Source organism: Battus philenor, unplaced genomic scaffold (genome assembly GCF_028537555.1).
Source record: "Battus philenor isolate CCGP_79_NKW_IND1 unplaced genomic scaffold, ilBatPhil1.0.hap1 SCAF_25, whole genome shotgun sequence".
Lineage (NCBI taxonomy): Eukaryota > Metazoa > Arthropoda > Insecta > Lepidoptera > Papilionidae > Battus > Battus philenor.
This window is the reverse complement of record NW_027181688.1, coordinates 5,465,514-5,484,985: the sequence shown is the minus strand read 5'-3', so window position 1 is coordinate 5,484,985 and position 19,472 is coordinate 5,465,514. Positions and strand designations below refer to the sequence as shown.

The 19,472-nt window shown below is 33.2% G+C and overlaps 1 protein-coding gene across 1 annotated transcript in view; it reads left to right on the top strand.

The window, feature by feature from the left end:
• The window catches only part of LOC137924960 (synaptogenesis protein syg-2-like), a 71,314-nt gene that overhangs the window by 36,244 nt on the left and 15,598 nt on the right, over positions 1 to 19,472 (top strand). The window contains exons 4-13 of the mRNA XM_068768382.1: positions 1,822 to 1,935; positions 5,655 to 5,740; positions 8,148 to 8,261; positions 12,014 to 12,135; positions 12,457 to 12,514; positions 13,488 to 13,639; positions 15,701 to 15,845; positions 17,676 to 17,806; positions 18,047 to 18,200; positions 19,129 to 19,223. Of these exons, the coding sequence (XP_068624483.1) occupies positions 1,822 to 1,935; positions 5,655 to 5,740; positions 8,148 to 8,261; positions 12,014 to 12,135; positions 12,457 to 12,514; positions 13,488 to 13,639; positions 15,701 to 15,845; positions 17,676 to 17,806; positions 18,047 to 18,200; positions 19,129 to 19,223 (1,171 nt within the window). The remainder of the gene's footprint in view (positions 1 to 1,821; positions 1,936 to 5,654; positions 5,741 to 8,147; positions 8,262 to 12,013; positions 12,136 to 12,456; positions 12,515 to 13,487; positions 13,640 to 15,700; positions 15,846 to 17,675; positions 17,807 to 18,046; positions 18,201 to 19,128; positions 19,224 to 19,472) is intronic.

Sequence of the window (19,472 nt, the reverse complement as noted above, 5' to 3'; positions counted from 1 at the left end):
ATTGTCTAACTAATATGACAAAAGCATTTCATAATTAAGGTTCCTTTACATATTAATTTCAGGGCATCATACCTAATTGTCCTTGACAGAAACAGCGAAGGTTACAAAAGTAGGAAGTACCCATATGTTTTAATATACATAAAACTATGTGAACATTCTTGATCATAAGGCTATATGATTTCTCGCAAGGATCCCTTAGAAATTCCCGTTTTATTCAAATAGCAATGCCACGGGACAAATTTGCCGTGATAGAATGGGTGAATTCTGTCGTGATTCACTCTGTAGTAGACTTGTTTGTATTTATATTGTTATGCTTTACTATTAAAAGAACGCCCTGCCACTATCACTATACATCAAGTATAAGCTTACTTAGGCATTCCTCTGTTTTATATTATTGTAAAGAAGTCTTGCATAACTACATTCAGCACTCTGCCTTATGAAGTTCGATAAGAATGTAAATATAAAGCAAACAGCATTTAACAAAGAAAATAGAAAAGCCATTACGAGCTTGTTTAAAAAAGAAAACAATTTATATTTAAAACATGTGTCGGATACTATACCAGAGTAATATATTCGCTCGTGTCAAATACGGATACCTGCATCATTACGTACACAAAAGGCTTTTACAGTTTTGATGATGAGAAAGGATAGTAATATTGTGACAAGGGACGCGCAAACAAGGGATGGCAAGGACTGGGGGGTAAACAAAACAGATAGATTGTGTAAACAAGGGTTTGTAAGGTCGTAAGTGGAAATTGAGATAACAACGTACAGGCGCGCGTCCTACTGTAGCTACTTGTGACGTTTGGTTTAAGTATTTACTGGGCTATATTTTTTTAAAAGCAATATTCAATATTTCGTTTTTGTAGGAATATAATGTTATGGACATAATTTACGAAAATATTGTCTTATGGTGGTATCGTAGTAATTTATGACATGAGAGTTATTAAATTTGTAAAAAATCCCGTTACATTGCTATTTCCAATTATATGTGATAATCATATGTCAGGATTTCAGTTCAGTTATAAGTGATGGTCGTTAAAATGTGTCATTCTTTTAGTGCTATTTAACTTTTACATTAAAATATATCTTTGACCAATTAGTCTGAACCACAAATTTTTTTATAATATTATGAAATATTTGTAAATGAAAAAAAAACTTTGAAATTAAACGCTCTTTTACTAAGAACATTGCAAAAGTGATCATAAAAACAACTTTTTTAAAACGAGTTTTTGACGGCTCTATTCAGATCAGTCTATTAAAGGATGGTTCTATCAAATCGACTTCTTCTGGCATTTGTTCAACGTGGAAAATTAATATGAATTAATAAATGAGTTCTCTCATGTTGCGTATAACACCACTACGATCTCACTATGGCGGTTATTTCTGCTATAAGAGATATATAGATGATATTATTTTAAATCTTCGTGTTGTAGGGATTAGGCCTCAAACCATCGTAAGAAATTTATATATATATATACACACACACACACACACACACATATATATATATATATATATATATATATATATATATATATATAATATTATCTAATTATTTATTCTTTAAGTGTTTTTTAACTTCATCGTTTCTTATCTTGTTTAAGCAATATTAAATTTTAATGGAATGAATAAATATATACACATGTTAGTTCTGCCAGCGGATCTTTCAATCCAATGTTTATTTACAAGTCTCATTTATAACTAAATTGACTCAATATATAAGAGTACGTTGTGAAAAAAATATATTTTCATATTAATATATAAACAGGTAAACAAAAGTTTCAACAAAAACACGAATGTATTTTTAATTCTGTGCAGATTCGACGCACGAGAGGGCATAACGTCCCAATGGTCAGATCCGTCCACCCTCGGTAATCGGGCCACTTTCCGCACCAATACCACGCCTGCGGTGTTGCTGTTAAATAAACTGAGGTAATTTATTTATTTTTAACGCCTTCTATTTTCTTTTACAATAGCATTGCTATGTTAGCAGTTATATTTTGTGTTAATAAGGCGCAATATACACATATAACCTTACTCTTTAATAGTCATAAAATATATCCTATGGATTTATATAAGACATGGTTTTTAAAATTTCACTAGAATTATGAATGTTTTTTAATTAAAACCATGCTGGAGATCGGATAAAAAGGTGCTTTTTCCTATTATGATATTTTTAAAGATTTCCTATGTCCGAACTATTGTTGGAATCATTAAAAAAACAGGGTTGCTTGCTTGTTCTTCATTCCTAGATTTTGATTGCAAGAAAGAATGTAATTGAAAATACCTGGACAATGAACAAAATTGTCGAACGAATCATTTTCGGTACAAGCAGTCAGACTGTGGAATGCTTTGCCCGTAGCTGAAAGGCACTTGGAATACATTGCAAATTTTCCCATTCTCTGGAAACTTGTTTGTGAGCAGTGGCAATAATACTATGTAATTAATTCAAAGTGCATATAAAAGATTGTATTCCAGGAATCGAACCTGCGATCTACGATTGTAAGTCTCAGTCCACCGCTGGGCTACTGATGTTCATATAATAAAATGTATGCATAAGTAAATGCATATAGAGGGAAATGACGGCAAAATGGCCGCCAATTTTGACTGAACTTTAGCTTGGTCATGAACCCTGTTGGAATTATCATAAATTTGCGCCAAAAAATATTCAAAAATCATTCTGATTCTTCATCTATCTGTAAAATCTTTCTGCTGTTTTCATCTTAGGTTCCGACAAAATATATTGCGCGTTCGACAGTAATTCTCTTTTACTGTTTTGATTTTTTTGTGCAGGTTTCCAAAATAGTATTTTCCTAATTCGTTAACTTTTTTCAGTCATTATGGCAATTTTTCAATATATTCAAAGTTTGTATTATTTTTCTATTACGACATTATCACACCCGTCTACGTGATATATCTGCACCGGTCTAGGCATACTGGTCTACCTCAAATCCGTTTGAAATGTAAATGCACCAACACGTAAAAAAATTTTTACAATTACATTGTCTAATTTGGTAATATAATAAATACGTTTCACTAGTATTTATTAGATAAGTAACTGTTTTGTGGGCAACTGTACACATTATTACAATACACTGCTATTTAATGCCTTTAAATCACCTCGTCTTAATGGATTTTTTAAATGAATGTAAGTAAAAGTAAGCATAAAAGAAAATCGTCTGTGGTTGTTATGGGCTCATAGAAACTGGGAGATAAGGACGCGTTCGGAAATCTCGTAGATTTGTGTTGAAAGACGCCATAGGGGTGTTCAATCTGATTGTAATTTCAAATTGGGCTCTTCTGGGCTTTTTGTCATGTCTGACACAAGTGGTCATTGTAAATGATACTAAATTAATCATAATAGCTGTATTATATAAAATTATATTATATAAGTCATCTATTATAGTCCATTTAAATTTAGGTTTACGTTAGTTCGTAATGCGACACCTACTGGGAGGAATAAGAAAGTCAGTTGAGTTTGTAATATTTTTTTATGATTTAAAATTAGAACAATTCATTTCAAAACATGAACACATTGAACATACTTTGAAATAGAGTAATAAGCCCTTTGTCAAAGCTCGTGCTCAATAATAAATTTCTTGAATTTATAGAGATAAATTTATACCGTGTCGCTTAAGAGTAGTTAATAATATTAATAAATGAAATCAAATTACATTAATACAGTTTACTGCTCTATTAATACACTGCTAGCTTAGTTATCAAAGGCTCACAAATTATTTATTTTGATGGCCATTACCCGTCCGTTTCATTAAACAAATATGCACAGTGATTGCCGATGTGTAACATTGCAACGTTGCCGAAATAATTCATTAATACCAAATTTATATGTATGCATTACAAGTACATCACTCGAAAAATATGTGTATTTTGATACTTAATCAAGTACAATATTTTATTAAATTTAGCGGTAAATTACAATATTTCAACAGAGTTTAATAAGTGCACCACATTTCTGAACATATTTTTTGCGATTTTTAATTTCGTTAGTATAATTATTTTTTTCATTATTTGTCGAGATATTATATGTATTACTTATATACTGTACTACTTATATATATATTCATTTTATCATGATCATCCTATAGACCCCTATTCGAAGGCTAAGCCCTCTCCCAAATATCTCCATGATGGCAGTGTCGCGCTGCCTGAGTTGAAAAAAAAACTACCCTCTGTAAAATTATCTTTTCAAAACGATAAAACGAAAGAACAAGGGTGCTTAATCACTTAGTGGCTCGAAGCAGAGATAGTAAATCTTTTTGCGTAGTGGATCATATTTATACGTATTTTTCGAGGACATGAATCTAGATTTATAGATTTTATGTTTATAGAAAGAGAGAAGCTCTTTGTGTAATACAAATACAGGGTGATCAGTCAGCTTTGTAGTTTTAGTAGATAAATACGACTAAAGTATCATCAAACAAAGCTAAAAGGAGTTTTAAAAATAAAGTTAATGTATAAAGCAGTTATTTTTTTTTAAGTAAGGCAGAGTGCCTTATCTAAGAAAAACAATTTTTAAAATAATTATAGATCTCTTACTCTTTGATATGAAATAAAGGTCGTCAGTCACCCTTAAAACTAAGTTGGTTAATTGAAACATTCATTCGACCATCGATATCTCTTAGAACAGTTGTAATTTAAAAGAGAATTGGGTAAATATATTTTGTTTATTGTTTTCTAAGTCAACATGCTTTTATAACAGTTAAGCTACTGACTAACAGGTCGCCCGTTCGCCGCCACTGTCCTAAGTAAACAACCTTTGGTTCAGTCTGAGTGGTTAAATAAGTTACTACGTAGTGACATTGTTTTTTTTTTTTTAAAACAAACGTATCGATTCTTATCACGTACTATTGGATATATAGTGTGATTGATATAAAAGCTTTGAAGGGTCAAATGTATACCTCATTGGTGTCAATGTATGGTATACGTTATTTAAAAATCAATAGTTTCAGAAATAAATTGTAAAAAATATTATAGTTTACAACTGAAATGATGATATATTGTAGGACATCCACTACTGCATCTAGACCTTTCCATAGCTTTCCAATAGAAAAAATTGTAAATAATATAAAAGGTAACCTTTCTTAGACAATAAATTATGGTTTGGTTTTTATGGTAGACGTTAAGTCAATCAAAGTGATACTTGGACAGCTTATTATAATTAACTTTTGCAATCAAACATTATTTGAATTTATAAATCAATAATATGATATTATATTAAAAAAGAACCTGTCCTGTTTTCTGTCCTAAAAATGCATTCCTGCATTTTTGCCCATTATTTAAATGGGTTGGCCAATGGGACGTCATTCACTTCCAATCATTATATCAGATATAATGTGATCACTCGTATTTCAATTGGAATGTAATAGGCCAGGTAAACAATTACTAATTTTGCTGTGAAGTAATCTAATTTTTTGAAACTTTTTCTTATTATATTAGCATTACGTTATTAATTATTTCTTAAACTATTGATTTCAGAATTGTATGTACCATATATATACATATATTTTACAGTAAATGACCGATACATTCACCTCCTTTGAAGCTTTTACTTCTATATGTTTTAACTGTCAGGAGTATTTATGCAACGAGTAAATTAATTAAAATGTCTGACTATTTTTTCTATTTCTCAGGCCAGAAGACAGCGGACAATACAGGTGCAGGGTGGACTTCATCAAGTCGCCGACGAAGAACACGCGGCTCAACTTGACAGTGCTTAGTAGGTACTCTTTATTACTTTGTTATTTAAGTTTAAATATTCGAATTCTTGTATATAGTTTAAATAAAGTTGACCAAGGCTGATTGGTTATAGAAGTAAAAGCTTTAAAGACGTGAATGTGTAACTCATTTCCTGTCGACTGTTTGGTTCAACCTATTGAAATGTTATAACGTGATGATTTTCGTGATATAGTAAGAAAAAGCGTTTTATATTATACTCATTACTGCATATAAAAGTTAATTATTTTTTACTGCCTACCGAGCCGGTAGAGGTTGCGTGGGTAGGCTACCCTACCAGGTGGACTGGCGATATAGTTAAGGTTGATATCTTGAAGAAGTCTCTGGATGCGGGCGGCACAGGACCGGTCGTCGTGGTGATCTTTGGGGGAGGCCCATGCATTGGACGTCCATCGTCTGAAAAAAAAAAGAGGGAGTAGAAGATCTATCTCTGTCAAATTTGTGATGCCAACATTCATTAGCCTGTCGTACAAGAGAAAAAATAAATTGATATATCATTTCAAAGTGATTAATTTATACAGAGTGATTAAAAATAGATGTAAAAGATTTTTAAACTTTTGAATGAATAATTAGCTGTACACTTACCCCCTTATAGCTTTTACATAGGTGTCAGTTAAAAACTATCCTTATTATCAATTAGGCTTTAGAAATTCATAAATATTATTGTAAACATTATTTGACATTTGTCACGTTACAAAAGTGAATAAATTTATAAAAGTTTGTTACTCTCTTAAACTTTGTTTATTCGTAAAAAGAACGTCGCAGGGAAAGTCACAAGGGAGTTTGTTTGAATAACACTCGACGGTCGATGAATGTAGTCGATTTGTTCACTATTGTGTACAAGCAAGTCTTTACGCGGCTTTGTCACGCCACTTTATATCGTACAAGTTGATCTGTGCTGAGGAATTGGCGTATATTTATTTGGACGTTCAATTCTGCTATTATAAATCGGATAATTTTTTTACCTTAATATTATGTCATATTCTGATAGGATATTCGAGGTCATTCTTTAAATTTTGTGGTACGTGTAGTTATCACCATTCAAGCTAGAACGTCTACTGCAGAACATGGCCCTTCATCACAGGTTTCCAATGAAGTCTTATTTGTGATAATAGCGGCTTACATCCAGCAGTTTCTGAAGAACTTATTCAGGTCATGTGTCCACTTATGAGTGGACATTCTGCGCTGCATTTTCCACTCTGCTCTCTACTTCATTACTTTAAGGCCCAGCACTCGTTCTTTCTGCTCCGATGTGTGACCGGCCCAACATCAATTACTTCTATATTTATGCCATATATGCATGAGTAGTGGTAGTCCAGTGGTAAGGACTGGGACTTGCGATCTTAGGTCCGGGATACAATTTTATATAATTTACACACTGAATTGACACTGCTCATAAACAAGTTTCCAGAGGAAGGGCAGCACACTGTGATCGCCAACCCGCCTGTCTAGATTGGTGATTATGATATATCCTCCCATAGATATCTTCAGCGGTTGCCTGTGCCTAGCAGTGGGCACCTACGGGCTGAAACGATGATGTACATGTAATTTTAAACCACATATTACATACATATACATATTAGTACCTAATTTTCTTTAAGTGTGATTTGTAATAATTAAAAAAAAATGGCAAACATATCACAAAGTTAACATAAAAACATTACTATCAAAATAATTATAATGATAAGCCTGTATAGCCAATATTTAAAAAATGAAATTTTCCCTAAAATTACAGACATTATTTGTCTTTAGAACTTCGCAATAAATATATTCCAGCACATTCTTCTTATCCTTCTTCTCCATGTCTTGCCTACTTTTGTTACTATTTCATAGCTTCGTGTTCTTCTTTAGTTCTTGAGCGGCTTCCTCTACATTCTCTTTTATCTTTTGCACCTTCACAGGTTATCACTTCTAGAGTCTAGCTTTAGTCTACTCCTTTAATAATACTGCTTGATTTTCGCGTCCCATTCTTTTTATTCTGGCGTGTCAATTTTTATTTCTGGAGAAAATGTATTAGTTATATATTTATATTTTCAGATTCCGGTGGATGTGATATTTACATTATAATTTGTAGGACTTTTACCTTTAATTATATACGAATCTTTCTTATCTATTTCTATTTATTTAAAGGAATGCATTTAGACCGCCAATTGTACATATTATGTTCCGTATAATATGTAACGTAAAATAATAAAAATATTCTAATTAAAATTTATTGTGTAAAAGCTTTAGATAAAGAATAAAAAAACATTAATTTTTTTATCTTATATAAATACAGTAATTTCCTGACGTAAGATATCTTGTAACCATATAATTTAAAATTATATATAAGATAAATCTTTAAAAGTCTAATTTAATATGGAATTAATGTTTTAATATTTTTTCAATAGTCCCACCCGATCGGCTGATCATTTTGAATGAACGCAACGACGAGGTCCACGGCAATGTACTCGGACCCTACGACGAAGGAGCTGAAGTGAACTTGACTTGCGTAGCATTAGGAGGTAAGTGTCTAAAAAATAACATTAACAAAACTAACAAAGCTTTTGGCCCAGTCGATCTACTATACGATTCATAATACTATAGCCATTTTATGTTACAAAAGGACTTGTCGCGATGTTCAGATTGAGCTTGAAGTTTGGCGTGAGCTACAGACATTTCTGACAGGATATAATTTAAGTTGGGTACAAATATCGTTGTGCAGCGGTAGCCCTGCGGTAGTGGACTGAGACTTGCGATCGTAGGTCGCGGGTTCGATTCTCGAGATACAATATTACATAATATCTAATGGATTCAGGTGTTATTTTGCGGAAGTCCATCCTAAGTAGTCAGTAGTAGTAAGTCGGAAGTCCCGCCATTGCAGTAGTAGTCGTGCAATAAAGTGCACCGCCCGCCAGCCCGCTGATAAAAGCGTATGCGGCTAACATTGCGAATTTCAAAACTACCACCGTTAAATCACTCAACACGTGTTTCACCCCTCTACGGAGCATCTTCAGGAGTAATGTTACACCGATTAGTGCCAAACACAGAGTACAGTCTGCGTTTGCATTTATCAGCGGGCTGGCGGGCGGTGCACTTTATTGCACGACTACTACTGCAATGACGGGAGTAGCTATATATTGGTCCTTTTCTTAAATATTACTTAATTCACACTTTGTGCATTAATTACATACGATTGTCACTGCTGACAAACAAGTTTCCAGAGGATGGGCAGCAGCGTCCTCTTCGTACGATGTTAACAAATACTTATTTATACCTTAAAGTAGGCATCTACGGGCTGATACCCAGACGACAAAAATGGTTTACATATCTGCCGCTGCAGCCAATAACTTTTTTAATTCCAAAAAGTTTAGTCTTCTTCATATTCAGAAATGAAGTTGATAATGAATCCGTGACCACGATCCATCAGCCACCAGGACAGCGATGCGAGGAATTAGCCTATTAAATGAACTATTATTGACACCCTAATTATATCAGTAACAAGACGTCTACTGCAGGACATAGACCCCTCAAAGATTGCCAATAGAACCAGGTGCGTGTAGTTTGTATACAGCGTCCTTGTGGGTACGTGATCTCCGCTCCAGAACCTAAGTACCTAGATGCCATATGTTCTGCACGTTATATGAACACTATGTTCGACTATTAAGGAGCTGCTATAAACTTAAATAACATACGAATGAAGTGTTAATAAGACGTTAAAGTGAAATATAGCCCTAGTTAAGTAATTGTTGGTTATTAGCTTCTTCGCCAGTTATAAATAATTGTAAGTTATTAACTTCTATGTAAGTTTTTCAACAGCTTAAACTTAATACCGTAAGTAAAAAATGTATATGCCCGTTATTTCCCAATCGATAACGCCACTTGACGTGTCCTAAGCCCCGTTTCTCACATACATAATCCCTTTCACATGCTTTACAACATTTTCCGTAGGGACCCGAGAATTTTTTGCGTTTTATAAGTCTATTCCGACATGAGATAGCAAATGTAGGAATTTTATTTTAAGTCGTTACGTGGCATTTCTCCTTTGAATTCTATTTGAATAACTTCGTGTAGCTATCACACCAAAAGCTACGTAAGGTGATCGATTAAAGGTGTAAAAGCTTTAAACGAAGTTCATTCATCAGCACAAAGCTTTCAGACTTATTTCCAATCAACCTGTATAAAGTGATCACTCAGAAATATGTAAAAATATTTTTTTTTCCTCTAGTAAGCGGCATGCCAATAAATTCTAGCAGTGTCATGTCTACAGGGACAGATAGTAAACGATAATGAATTTTAATATAGGGTTATCCAAATTTAAAAATCTTTTTCTTACTGTTATTTTATTATTACGTTATTATTTCTTTAATCATTTGTTTTTAAAAAATGAAAATACATTAATTGACAGCAGATGAGTTACATTCACCATATAAAAGCTTCCACCTTTATTACCAAACACTGTATATTTATTTTTAAAACGTCACAGTTTTGGTTTCTTCAATTTTTTTTGGACATGTCTGTGAAGCTACATACATACCTAAAACTCTTAGCCCATAGGACCGTCGGCACCCATTGAACAATCGTTTGTTGGCAACTGCGCTTTGACATGTCGCCATAATAAACAACGTGCCATTTGATACGCCGCACAACTTTCGGAATCCATTGTAATGTTATGTCCGCGGGTATATAAATAGCCAATTGTTTTGTTAATACAAGCATTTCGTATGAAACAGCCATAAACCTTACTTCACAGATCAGTGTTTTATTTCAACAAAGAACCCTTATTCCTAAGACTAAGTTAACGGTTGATAAGATGCAATAGACGCACGAGCTGGTATACACGACGTAGATAGGTCCATCTATACGCGTACCGACGACATAGTTAGGGTCGTGCGTAGTCCCTGGATGCGAGCAGAACAAGACCGGTCATCGTGGCCATCTTTGGTGGAGATATATACCTTGCAGTGGATGTCCATCGACTGAAAAAAAGAAGAAAAAGACGCAACGTCTTATATAATCATTTAAGAAAACCTTGTGGTGCGCAAGATTTTGTTTTCCAAAAGCTTGTGAAATGGTTCACTGCGGCGTAACATTTACGATTACATTTACGTTTTCTTCTATGGATTTAAAAATAATACTTCAAAATAAACATACCTACCAGATATTTTGTTATTCAGAATCAAAATACCAAAGCACATTGCGTAAATTTTAAACTAAACAAACAATTTACGAATATATATGATGATTCAATGCTATTTATTTTTTTAACCGAAAATACAACATTTATTTTCGTATCGCCGTTGTTATTCTATTTCTATTTTTCTCTTTTGGTATTTCCAATCAGTAAATGGAAGTAAAAACTCTAATAGATGTGGAGAATATGTGGGTTGGATATCAATATTTTTATTTAAATTATGGTTAGGATTTAGAATAACAGAACCATGGTTAAATTGAAAATCGAATTAATAATTCTTTATTCAACAAAGGGTAGGATAGTAGTAGATAGTAGTAGGTATTTCTCTGCATTTCCTTGGTCCCCGTTAATTGGGACCTCTCGTTCACCCCTATCTTTTGAGGGACAGCGACTTTGTTTTTCATTTAATAATTTTTTTGATTTATTTTTTATGTTTAATTCTCCTCTCAATGAATCACGTTTTCTTTTGCTCTTTTCGTTTCTCTTTCATTTCCTCCATCCATAGCTTACTTTTTTCTCCACAATTTCAACAGTATCGCAGTTATAACTTTTCCTTATCCAAAGTCTCTAATTGCCCTCAAGATGGGGTTTAAATAAAAAGAACAAAACCAACAAACCTTTAAAGAAAAAAAAAAAAACTATCACGCATGTCCTTCAGATTTGTTTAAAATCTATCATAAAGAGTTTTCTATTCATTAACTAAGATTCTATTATAATAATGTATTTATTGCCCATAGAAAGATTTACTGACTCGATAAATTCGAGTCTTAGTCGTTTCAATTATGAGTAATTGAAGCTAAACATAATAATATAATTGTTTAAATTTTTCCTCTATTTATTGTCTATGTTGTACATAAAACTCTTAATAAATAAAAAAATAAAAATTAGCAATAAAAATAGCTTCTTGGGTAACACTGTGGTTACAATCGTAGCTGTGAGGTGTGTTGATGTCTGCAGTCCTATAGTTTCAAAATCGAAAAGCGCAGCTAAATAGCTTTATAGATACTTGTACTTATCTGCGAAGCTATTTACTTTATGAGCGTTTAAAATGTTGTGCCTTGAGTGTATGTGGTTTGTAAACAGGTCGTCCCGTTGCAAGAGTGTCATGGTGGAAATCGCATGCTCTGTTGGCAAATTCAGAGGCAAGAGCGGTAGTATCCCTCAGTCTACACAGACCGGACTTTGGAACTGAAATCACCTGCCAGGTAAAAGTTTCCTATGTGATATAACATATAACATACACTATAAAGTAACGTATGTAATATAACATTGCAATGGCAACAGTCCAGTCCAGTACATCAAGGTTCGGCCTTTTTACAAGTGGCAGCTCAAGCTAAGGTCCCTTCGAAGTGACCCTTGACTCGTTAATATTTACGTGTTCTAAAGCATGCAATGCAGATGTTATCGAAAATTATATTTATTAAACCTATGAAAACCGTATAAAGATTTTTAATAGATTTCTTAACTAGTCTACTGCATTGTTTTATTACTTATCAACGTGGTTAATACTAACATTTTTATTACAGGCTGTAACAGATCCATCGATACCACCTTTATCCCATAGGCTTTCAATTGACATGAATTGTAAGTAGCATTTATAACATTACATATATATTTTTCGTTTATTGAATCTATATTACACACACATTAGCGTCACGTGCCTTTGTTTTAACAATTACTTAACATTTCCGTATTTTTTTTGCTCACGTTTTTGCATGTTTACTAAGTTACTCCAGCCTCTTATACTATTTTCTACCTTAAATCATAAACTATTTTAAACTGAATTGAAGTAAACTAATTTTGATATTATTATTTTAATCATTGGTGTCTTGTTTATTTTTCACAACGCTCTAACAATGTTCAGTTTTTAACATTACGTATCTTAATTATCTTTTTTATTTAGTATTGATCATTTCAGCTGCAGAGCGTCGATTGCTATACAGTCCTCTCTCATAGATTTTCAATAGAACGTTCGTAAGCGACCTTCATCCTGGAACGGCCTTAATGATGTCGTAAGTTGCGCTTGTTGGTCCCTGGTCTTCACTTTAGAACCTTAAGGCCTCAGCGGACATATGTTCTGCGCGCTGTGTAACCCAGTGCAAATTCAACTTGCCAGTCCGCTGGGCTATGTCAGTTTTCCTTCGTCTACGGATGGCTTCATTTTTGATTCGATCTGATCCTGAGAAATGTCGAGTATTCTAAGTGTCGAGAGCCCTTGAGGTCGTTGAGCAACTAAGTTAACCAATGAGACAAGGTCTCTCAAAATTCTCTAATATTTACATATTCACTTTTTAGTCTGTTCGATAAAAGTATGTTATCATGGTTTCATATTTATTATGATTTGGCGCCTAACGTTTTATTTGATTTTTCTAATTCTTATATGGACCTATGTTACATGTTAAAAGCGTACTATAATAACAAGCACATCAAGTATTCATAATAGTTCTAAAACATATGTTCAACAGAGCTATACATTAAAGTTCAAATTAGTTTTAAATTACTAATTGTTTGAATATGGTCACAATTTTTAAAATTAGTACATCTTTTTATGTCGTAGTATCACCGCTTTCGGTTCGAATACAAGGTGGCAAAAGGCCTCTAGTAGCTGGACAAAGCACTAAGTTAAGTTGTCAAGTTGTTGGCGCCAGACCAAAGCCTGTTATATCCTGGTGGAAAGGAGGGACCAAGCTAAGTACGGTCAGAGATTCCGTAAGTATATTTATGTTGTAAATTTTTATAATAATAGGTCAGAGAAACGTATTTTGGCATTTAGTTTGTATAAGCTTATAATAAAACCTCTTTGGTTATACTATTAGTATCTGTCTGGTTTTGAAGACGTTGAAAAAATTACATAAAAAAAACTAGCAAAATTATGTTGCATTTGTGCAGAAACATTTTTCACGTCCTTTTGCAGTCATCGTCGTTGTGTCAGCCCATAGAAGCCCTCTGTAAGGCTTTTCTCAAAGATATTTATGCGGGGATTTACTTTAATTTCCACGCTTGGCAGACGGGTTGGTGATCACAGTGTGGTTTTATGGTACGCAGAGGACGCTGCTGATCATCCACTGGAAACTTGCCAGTGAGCATTGACTGGCCCATGTAATAAACGGACAAAGTGTTAATTATATAAAATTGTATCCCGAGAATCGAACCCGCGACCTACGATCGTAAGTTTCAGTCCTCTACAACTGGGCTACCACTACTCCAACCTATTGTGGTATAAGACATATAATGTTATTTGCAGTATACATTTCATTTATTAAAATAATAAAAAACTTCTTGTTATGTTTGACAATATTATGATAACCTCTCTTTGTTTAGAGGGTATCATATAAAAACAGGCATTGTTTTAAAAGCACACAACGAACTTAGTCTATTTCGCCGAGGTATTCTACCTTTTTTCTTCCATAATGTTTTGTTTCGTAAAACAACCCGTATAACAAAGCAGTAGGATAGTTTACCGGCTTTAGTTTACAGATATGACGTAAAAGCTTTTGAGATAGTGAATAGGCTGTCACTAGACTTTTTATTAATAGAGATATCATCACCACGTTATAAATAAAATGATTGGTTACGAGTGTAAAAGATTTTAAATGAATATATAGGTCATTTACTATAAAATAATGTATAGTACACTCTAATAAGGTTCCAGATATAATAAATAAAATAATGATAAGAAAAATTGTTTTAAAAATTGTGCCCAATGCACACCAATAGAAAAAATTAATTAATGCGACATTTCAGAGTAATCACTTTATACATTGTATATAGGTGTTGAAGCTTTTTGCTGACAATTAAGTTATTCATTAACTATTTTGTGATATATAAAATCGATAATAGTTCGTGACGTCGGTCGAGTCCGGTACATCACCGAACGTCACCTATTTTTAAACGCACCGTTCATAACATACTATCATATTGTTATAAATTTATCTTTAGTTGTTTAAGGTGTATTACCCGTCCATTTGAACTTAATTCAGACAATAGACTATACATTTATAATACTTTTTTGTGTATGGTTTCCGGTATTATCTAACTTGGAATCTAGCCAAAGATTCTGTAAGCTAGTGTTATTCACGACATCGTATGACTTTCAACTGTCGTGAACTCTGAACACAAGCCTTGCTTTGTTTCTTTGTTGTTAAGGTTATATTACGGTAGATAATGTATTTAATTTATATATATATGTTCTTGTGCTATTATAAGAGTTTTTATATATAATTTTTATCAATAGAACCGTTTTATATCTAAATTTTCATCGTTTTTCTGTTATTTTATCTAGTTAACGTTAAGGTTTACGATTACATAATTGAATAAGTGTGTGTACTTTGTTAAATTAAACTAATGTAAACTTATTTATGTATTGTAAACGACAATACGGCTGTTTATTTTAGAGAGCGTACCTGTAGCCAATCATCATGTAACTATATGAGGAGATTGGCTAATATAATATTGGATCTATATTGTAGCAAGAGTTTTCTGAATGACATGGTCATGTAAAATGTTAAGATCAAACAGGTTTAGGACTATTTTAAACTGAAAACTCCGCCTGTTTTTTAGAAAACCATTGTATAGATCTTTTGACAGAGTTAAGGGTTGCGGGAGCTCCACTGTGTGAATTAAAATTAAATTAACTATTTATAAACTAATTCATTTGAAATTATTTTACGTACTATATTCGTAGATGATCTATGTTACATGTGATATTTATTAATATTGGATTAGATACCCTGGCCTTGGTAGTTATGTAATAAGGACTTTTTCTTTTAGACCTCCATGGACGGTAATGTAACGGTTAGTGTTCTAACGTTCGTGCCGGCGATCGAAGACGCGGGGCGAGTTCTGTCGTGTCGAGCGGTTCAACCTTCAATATCGCACACGACCAGGGAAGACGGCTGGAAACTGGAAATTCAACGTAAATAATTTTAAAACATTATTATTATTACACTTTGTCTACTTCAGTATTTTCAAATAATTATTAACAGATTGCACTGACCTACTAGGTAGGCCTGTACAAGGTGGACGTTGACATAGCTAAGGTCGCGGCAAGTAGTTTGATCCGGGCAGCCCAAGGCTAGTCATAGTGGCTGTCTTTAGGTTCTATTATCAATTGATATGACGGTGGTGATGTTAAACACAGACAGTGGAAATATTTTTTTTTACTGTTTAGAAGAATCGACTAATGAAAAAATGATTAAAAAAAACTCAATGTACGTCGGATTATTGTGATTTTTAGATAGGGATTGCTTGTGGAATTAATGTCTTGCTTCGAAGGATTTTTAAGATGTATAAAGCTTGGAAATGAATGTATCTAATATTGTATTAAGTATATCGTGAAACGACCTCTCGAAAACCACGTCTGTATTTGTTTTGGGCTCTTCTCAGATCAAGGCGCTTTTGGAACCTTTGTAGCGTTAAATTGAAAGATGTTATTACAAACCAGCTCAATTTATTTGTTTCTATCAAATAAAGCTCTTTAAAGGATTTTCTTCTCATGACGTTCAAAAGTTGTCACTTTAAATTATAATATATGAATAATAAGAATAGATAGATGAATGTAGCGTATCGGAATCCAAACGAGGCCACTTGATGACATGTCTTTTCACTTCATAAAGCGTCCTTCCAAATAATTTAGAGGCTCGGCAAGTTTATTATTCTGTATAATATGTAATGTACTATCCAAACCAAGGTTCCCAGAGGAGCTCTTAGAGTATAGTTACTAAAAAGAGATTTATGTTGACCACCATAGTAGCACTCTGTCATATCGAATCTGCCAAAACTGTAAATGTGAACTCAGCAAACATACAACGTCCTGAAACTGGAACACAGTAATTCCAACTCATTACTGTTTGATCGAGAGTGTATGTTACCTATTAAGGGATCTAGAAAGGAAGACAAGTAAAGCCACCGATCGTGAGACTAATATAACTGTATATTTTGTTTCATTAATTTTGTTGGTTTAGTAATCTCAAATGTACTTTTGACCTTAGTCGTCTGAATTAAGTCTATTGAAGTTGATAATGAAAATTATAATGAGTCTGAATATTTGTTCCCTATTTAGATTATAAGCTCCAAGATGGTGATGCCAACTGTAACAGGTTTATAGGAGCGGTAGTGGGTCCAATAGAAAATACTCATATTTTATATATTTAATATCTTACTGTATAAGAACAGCGACTATATGTAAGTTTTTATAAAAATGTTTATGTATTATTAATTATTAAATACGATCGGGAATGAAGAGATCCGTAGATGAACGAAAATAACTCAGATATCGATATTTAAGTGGGTAGGCATAACACGCAGAACAGATGCAAAGATGCTGACGATCTATACTCCAGAACCTCAAGATCCCAGCGGCCATAAGTTGTGCGCCTTATATAACCTGTACACCGCCACTTCAACTTGCTCACCCGCAGATATTATACAGTTTAAATTGTTAGCATTTAATATTCTGTAAATTGTATTGTGTAGTCACAATACTATTTGTAAAATATTTATGTGTCTATGTTTATAAATCCTGTTTATACGTGAATTTAACGCATATTTTCTTTGTCTACATGTATGTTGATTTGTCTTAAAAGAGGACAGTCAATTGTACAAAGATATGTGGCCCCTTAATCTCGGACTCTAAGCGACAGATGAAAAGTTAGGCTATTTGATGCGCAGATAAGAATATATGTTACTTAGAGTTGACCCAGACGTAGATGTATATAGAGATGTTACGATTTCATTATGTTTGCAGATTTGCCGGTCGTTACGCTGAGCTTTGGGGCGAATATCGACGCAAACAGCGTAGTCGAAGGATCTGATATTTATTTGGACTGTAGAGTCCGTGCTAACCCTTGGTACAGTAACGTTCACTTTACTCATAACGTAAGTATATTTTTATCACAAACGCATTGATAAAATAATTTATTTATATGTAAATATATTTTTCATTTCTCATTTACAGCCTGTTGATAATTATTTAAAAAAAAACTAACATGATAACCGTTTGAAAAGCTTGAGTGTAGTGTTGTACGTAATATAGAGTAAAGATTTCAAATTCTCTATGATGTATATGAGTACATAAAAAGGTAAAATAAGAAATAATTATAATTTTCGTTGTAATAGGGTATAACAGTGAGAGCCGGTCCGGGAGTGTTATTAGCGAACCAGAGTCTGGTACTTCAAAAAGTGCCAAGACAAGCTAGTGGCTCCTATGTTTGCTCAGCAACCAACAGCTTAGGCGATGGACTTAGTACGCCGTTAAAATTGGATATTAAATGTAAGTATGTTTTTTTCCAGTCTATAGGTTTTTTGAAAACGCCACAGCTACTATTGTTTTTTGTTTTTAAAGTCGGCAAGGCTGACATAGATCTTTTAATAATGTATTGCTAAGCACGAAACTCGAACGACCAGACAAGTTGTTAATCTAATCAATATCTTCCTTGATCCACTTGGAAGATTCTTATGGATTGAAAATTTAACAATAGCGAAGTAAACACTTAAAACAACTGTTTTCTTTTTCCGTGCGAACGAATGATTGAACTAAATCATTCACTCTAAATACGTTTTATTTATTATATATTCTTCAATAGGAAAGCGACAGACGTTATGTACGGAAAAATTGTAAATAAATGATATCTGTGTATACCAATACCTCATTTAGCGTCGTGGTCACGTTCCAAAATAAAAACACGACGCAAAGTGAATTAAGATTTTCTATAGCAAACCATGTAAAGATCAAATAAAACGCAATCCACATTGAAGAAGCAACTTTGAAAAAAAAAAGCAAAACGAGACGACGCAAGGCGAGGTATTTGGTGTAAACAAAAGTAAATATCTATTTTCCTTTGTCACATCATAACTTGCAAACAACGTTACCGATTTATTCGTTTCCAAATACTTTGTACGAGGTTCTTACGGAGAAAAAAAATTGGATAGAAAATAAAAAAATCTGAATATATTTTATTGACCATTTAACCTTCACATGTTTGACAGTTCCCCACAGACTTCATGCGTTTAACAGTTCAAGTGATGCAGATATAATTACATCGATTAAAAATTATTTATTTCACATTTAATCAATTTAAAAGCGATCTCTCTAAAATATATTGCATCAAATTAACATAGTATGAAATCTGCTAGCTAATACAAATGTATTTATATTATAATAACCTTTTCTATTATTAATGCAAAAATTGTAAATACAGATGCACCGACATGCAAATCGGAACACGCGATCAATATTCGGGCGGCAAGGGGGGAGGTGGTGGAGGTCCGGTGCAGTGTGGACGCTAATCCCAAAGTAAGCAGATAATGTTCCGAAACAGCTGGTGCGCTTATTCCCTCCTCCATTTGTTCCATTTGCTCTGATTGTAAATTACTGGTTATTTGCATAATTGTAGACTTTATTTTTTTAAACTTCGTTATAGGGAGATTATATTGCCAGTCACGAACTGGAAGACAATTTGCATAAATTATTTATAACATTTTGGAGCCTTTTTAAGACTTAAAATAAATAAATAACACTTTATTTATTGAGTAAATTACTTAT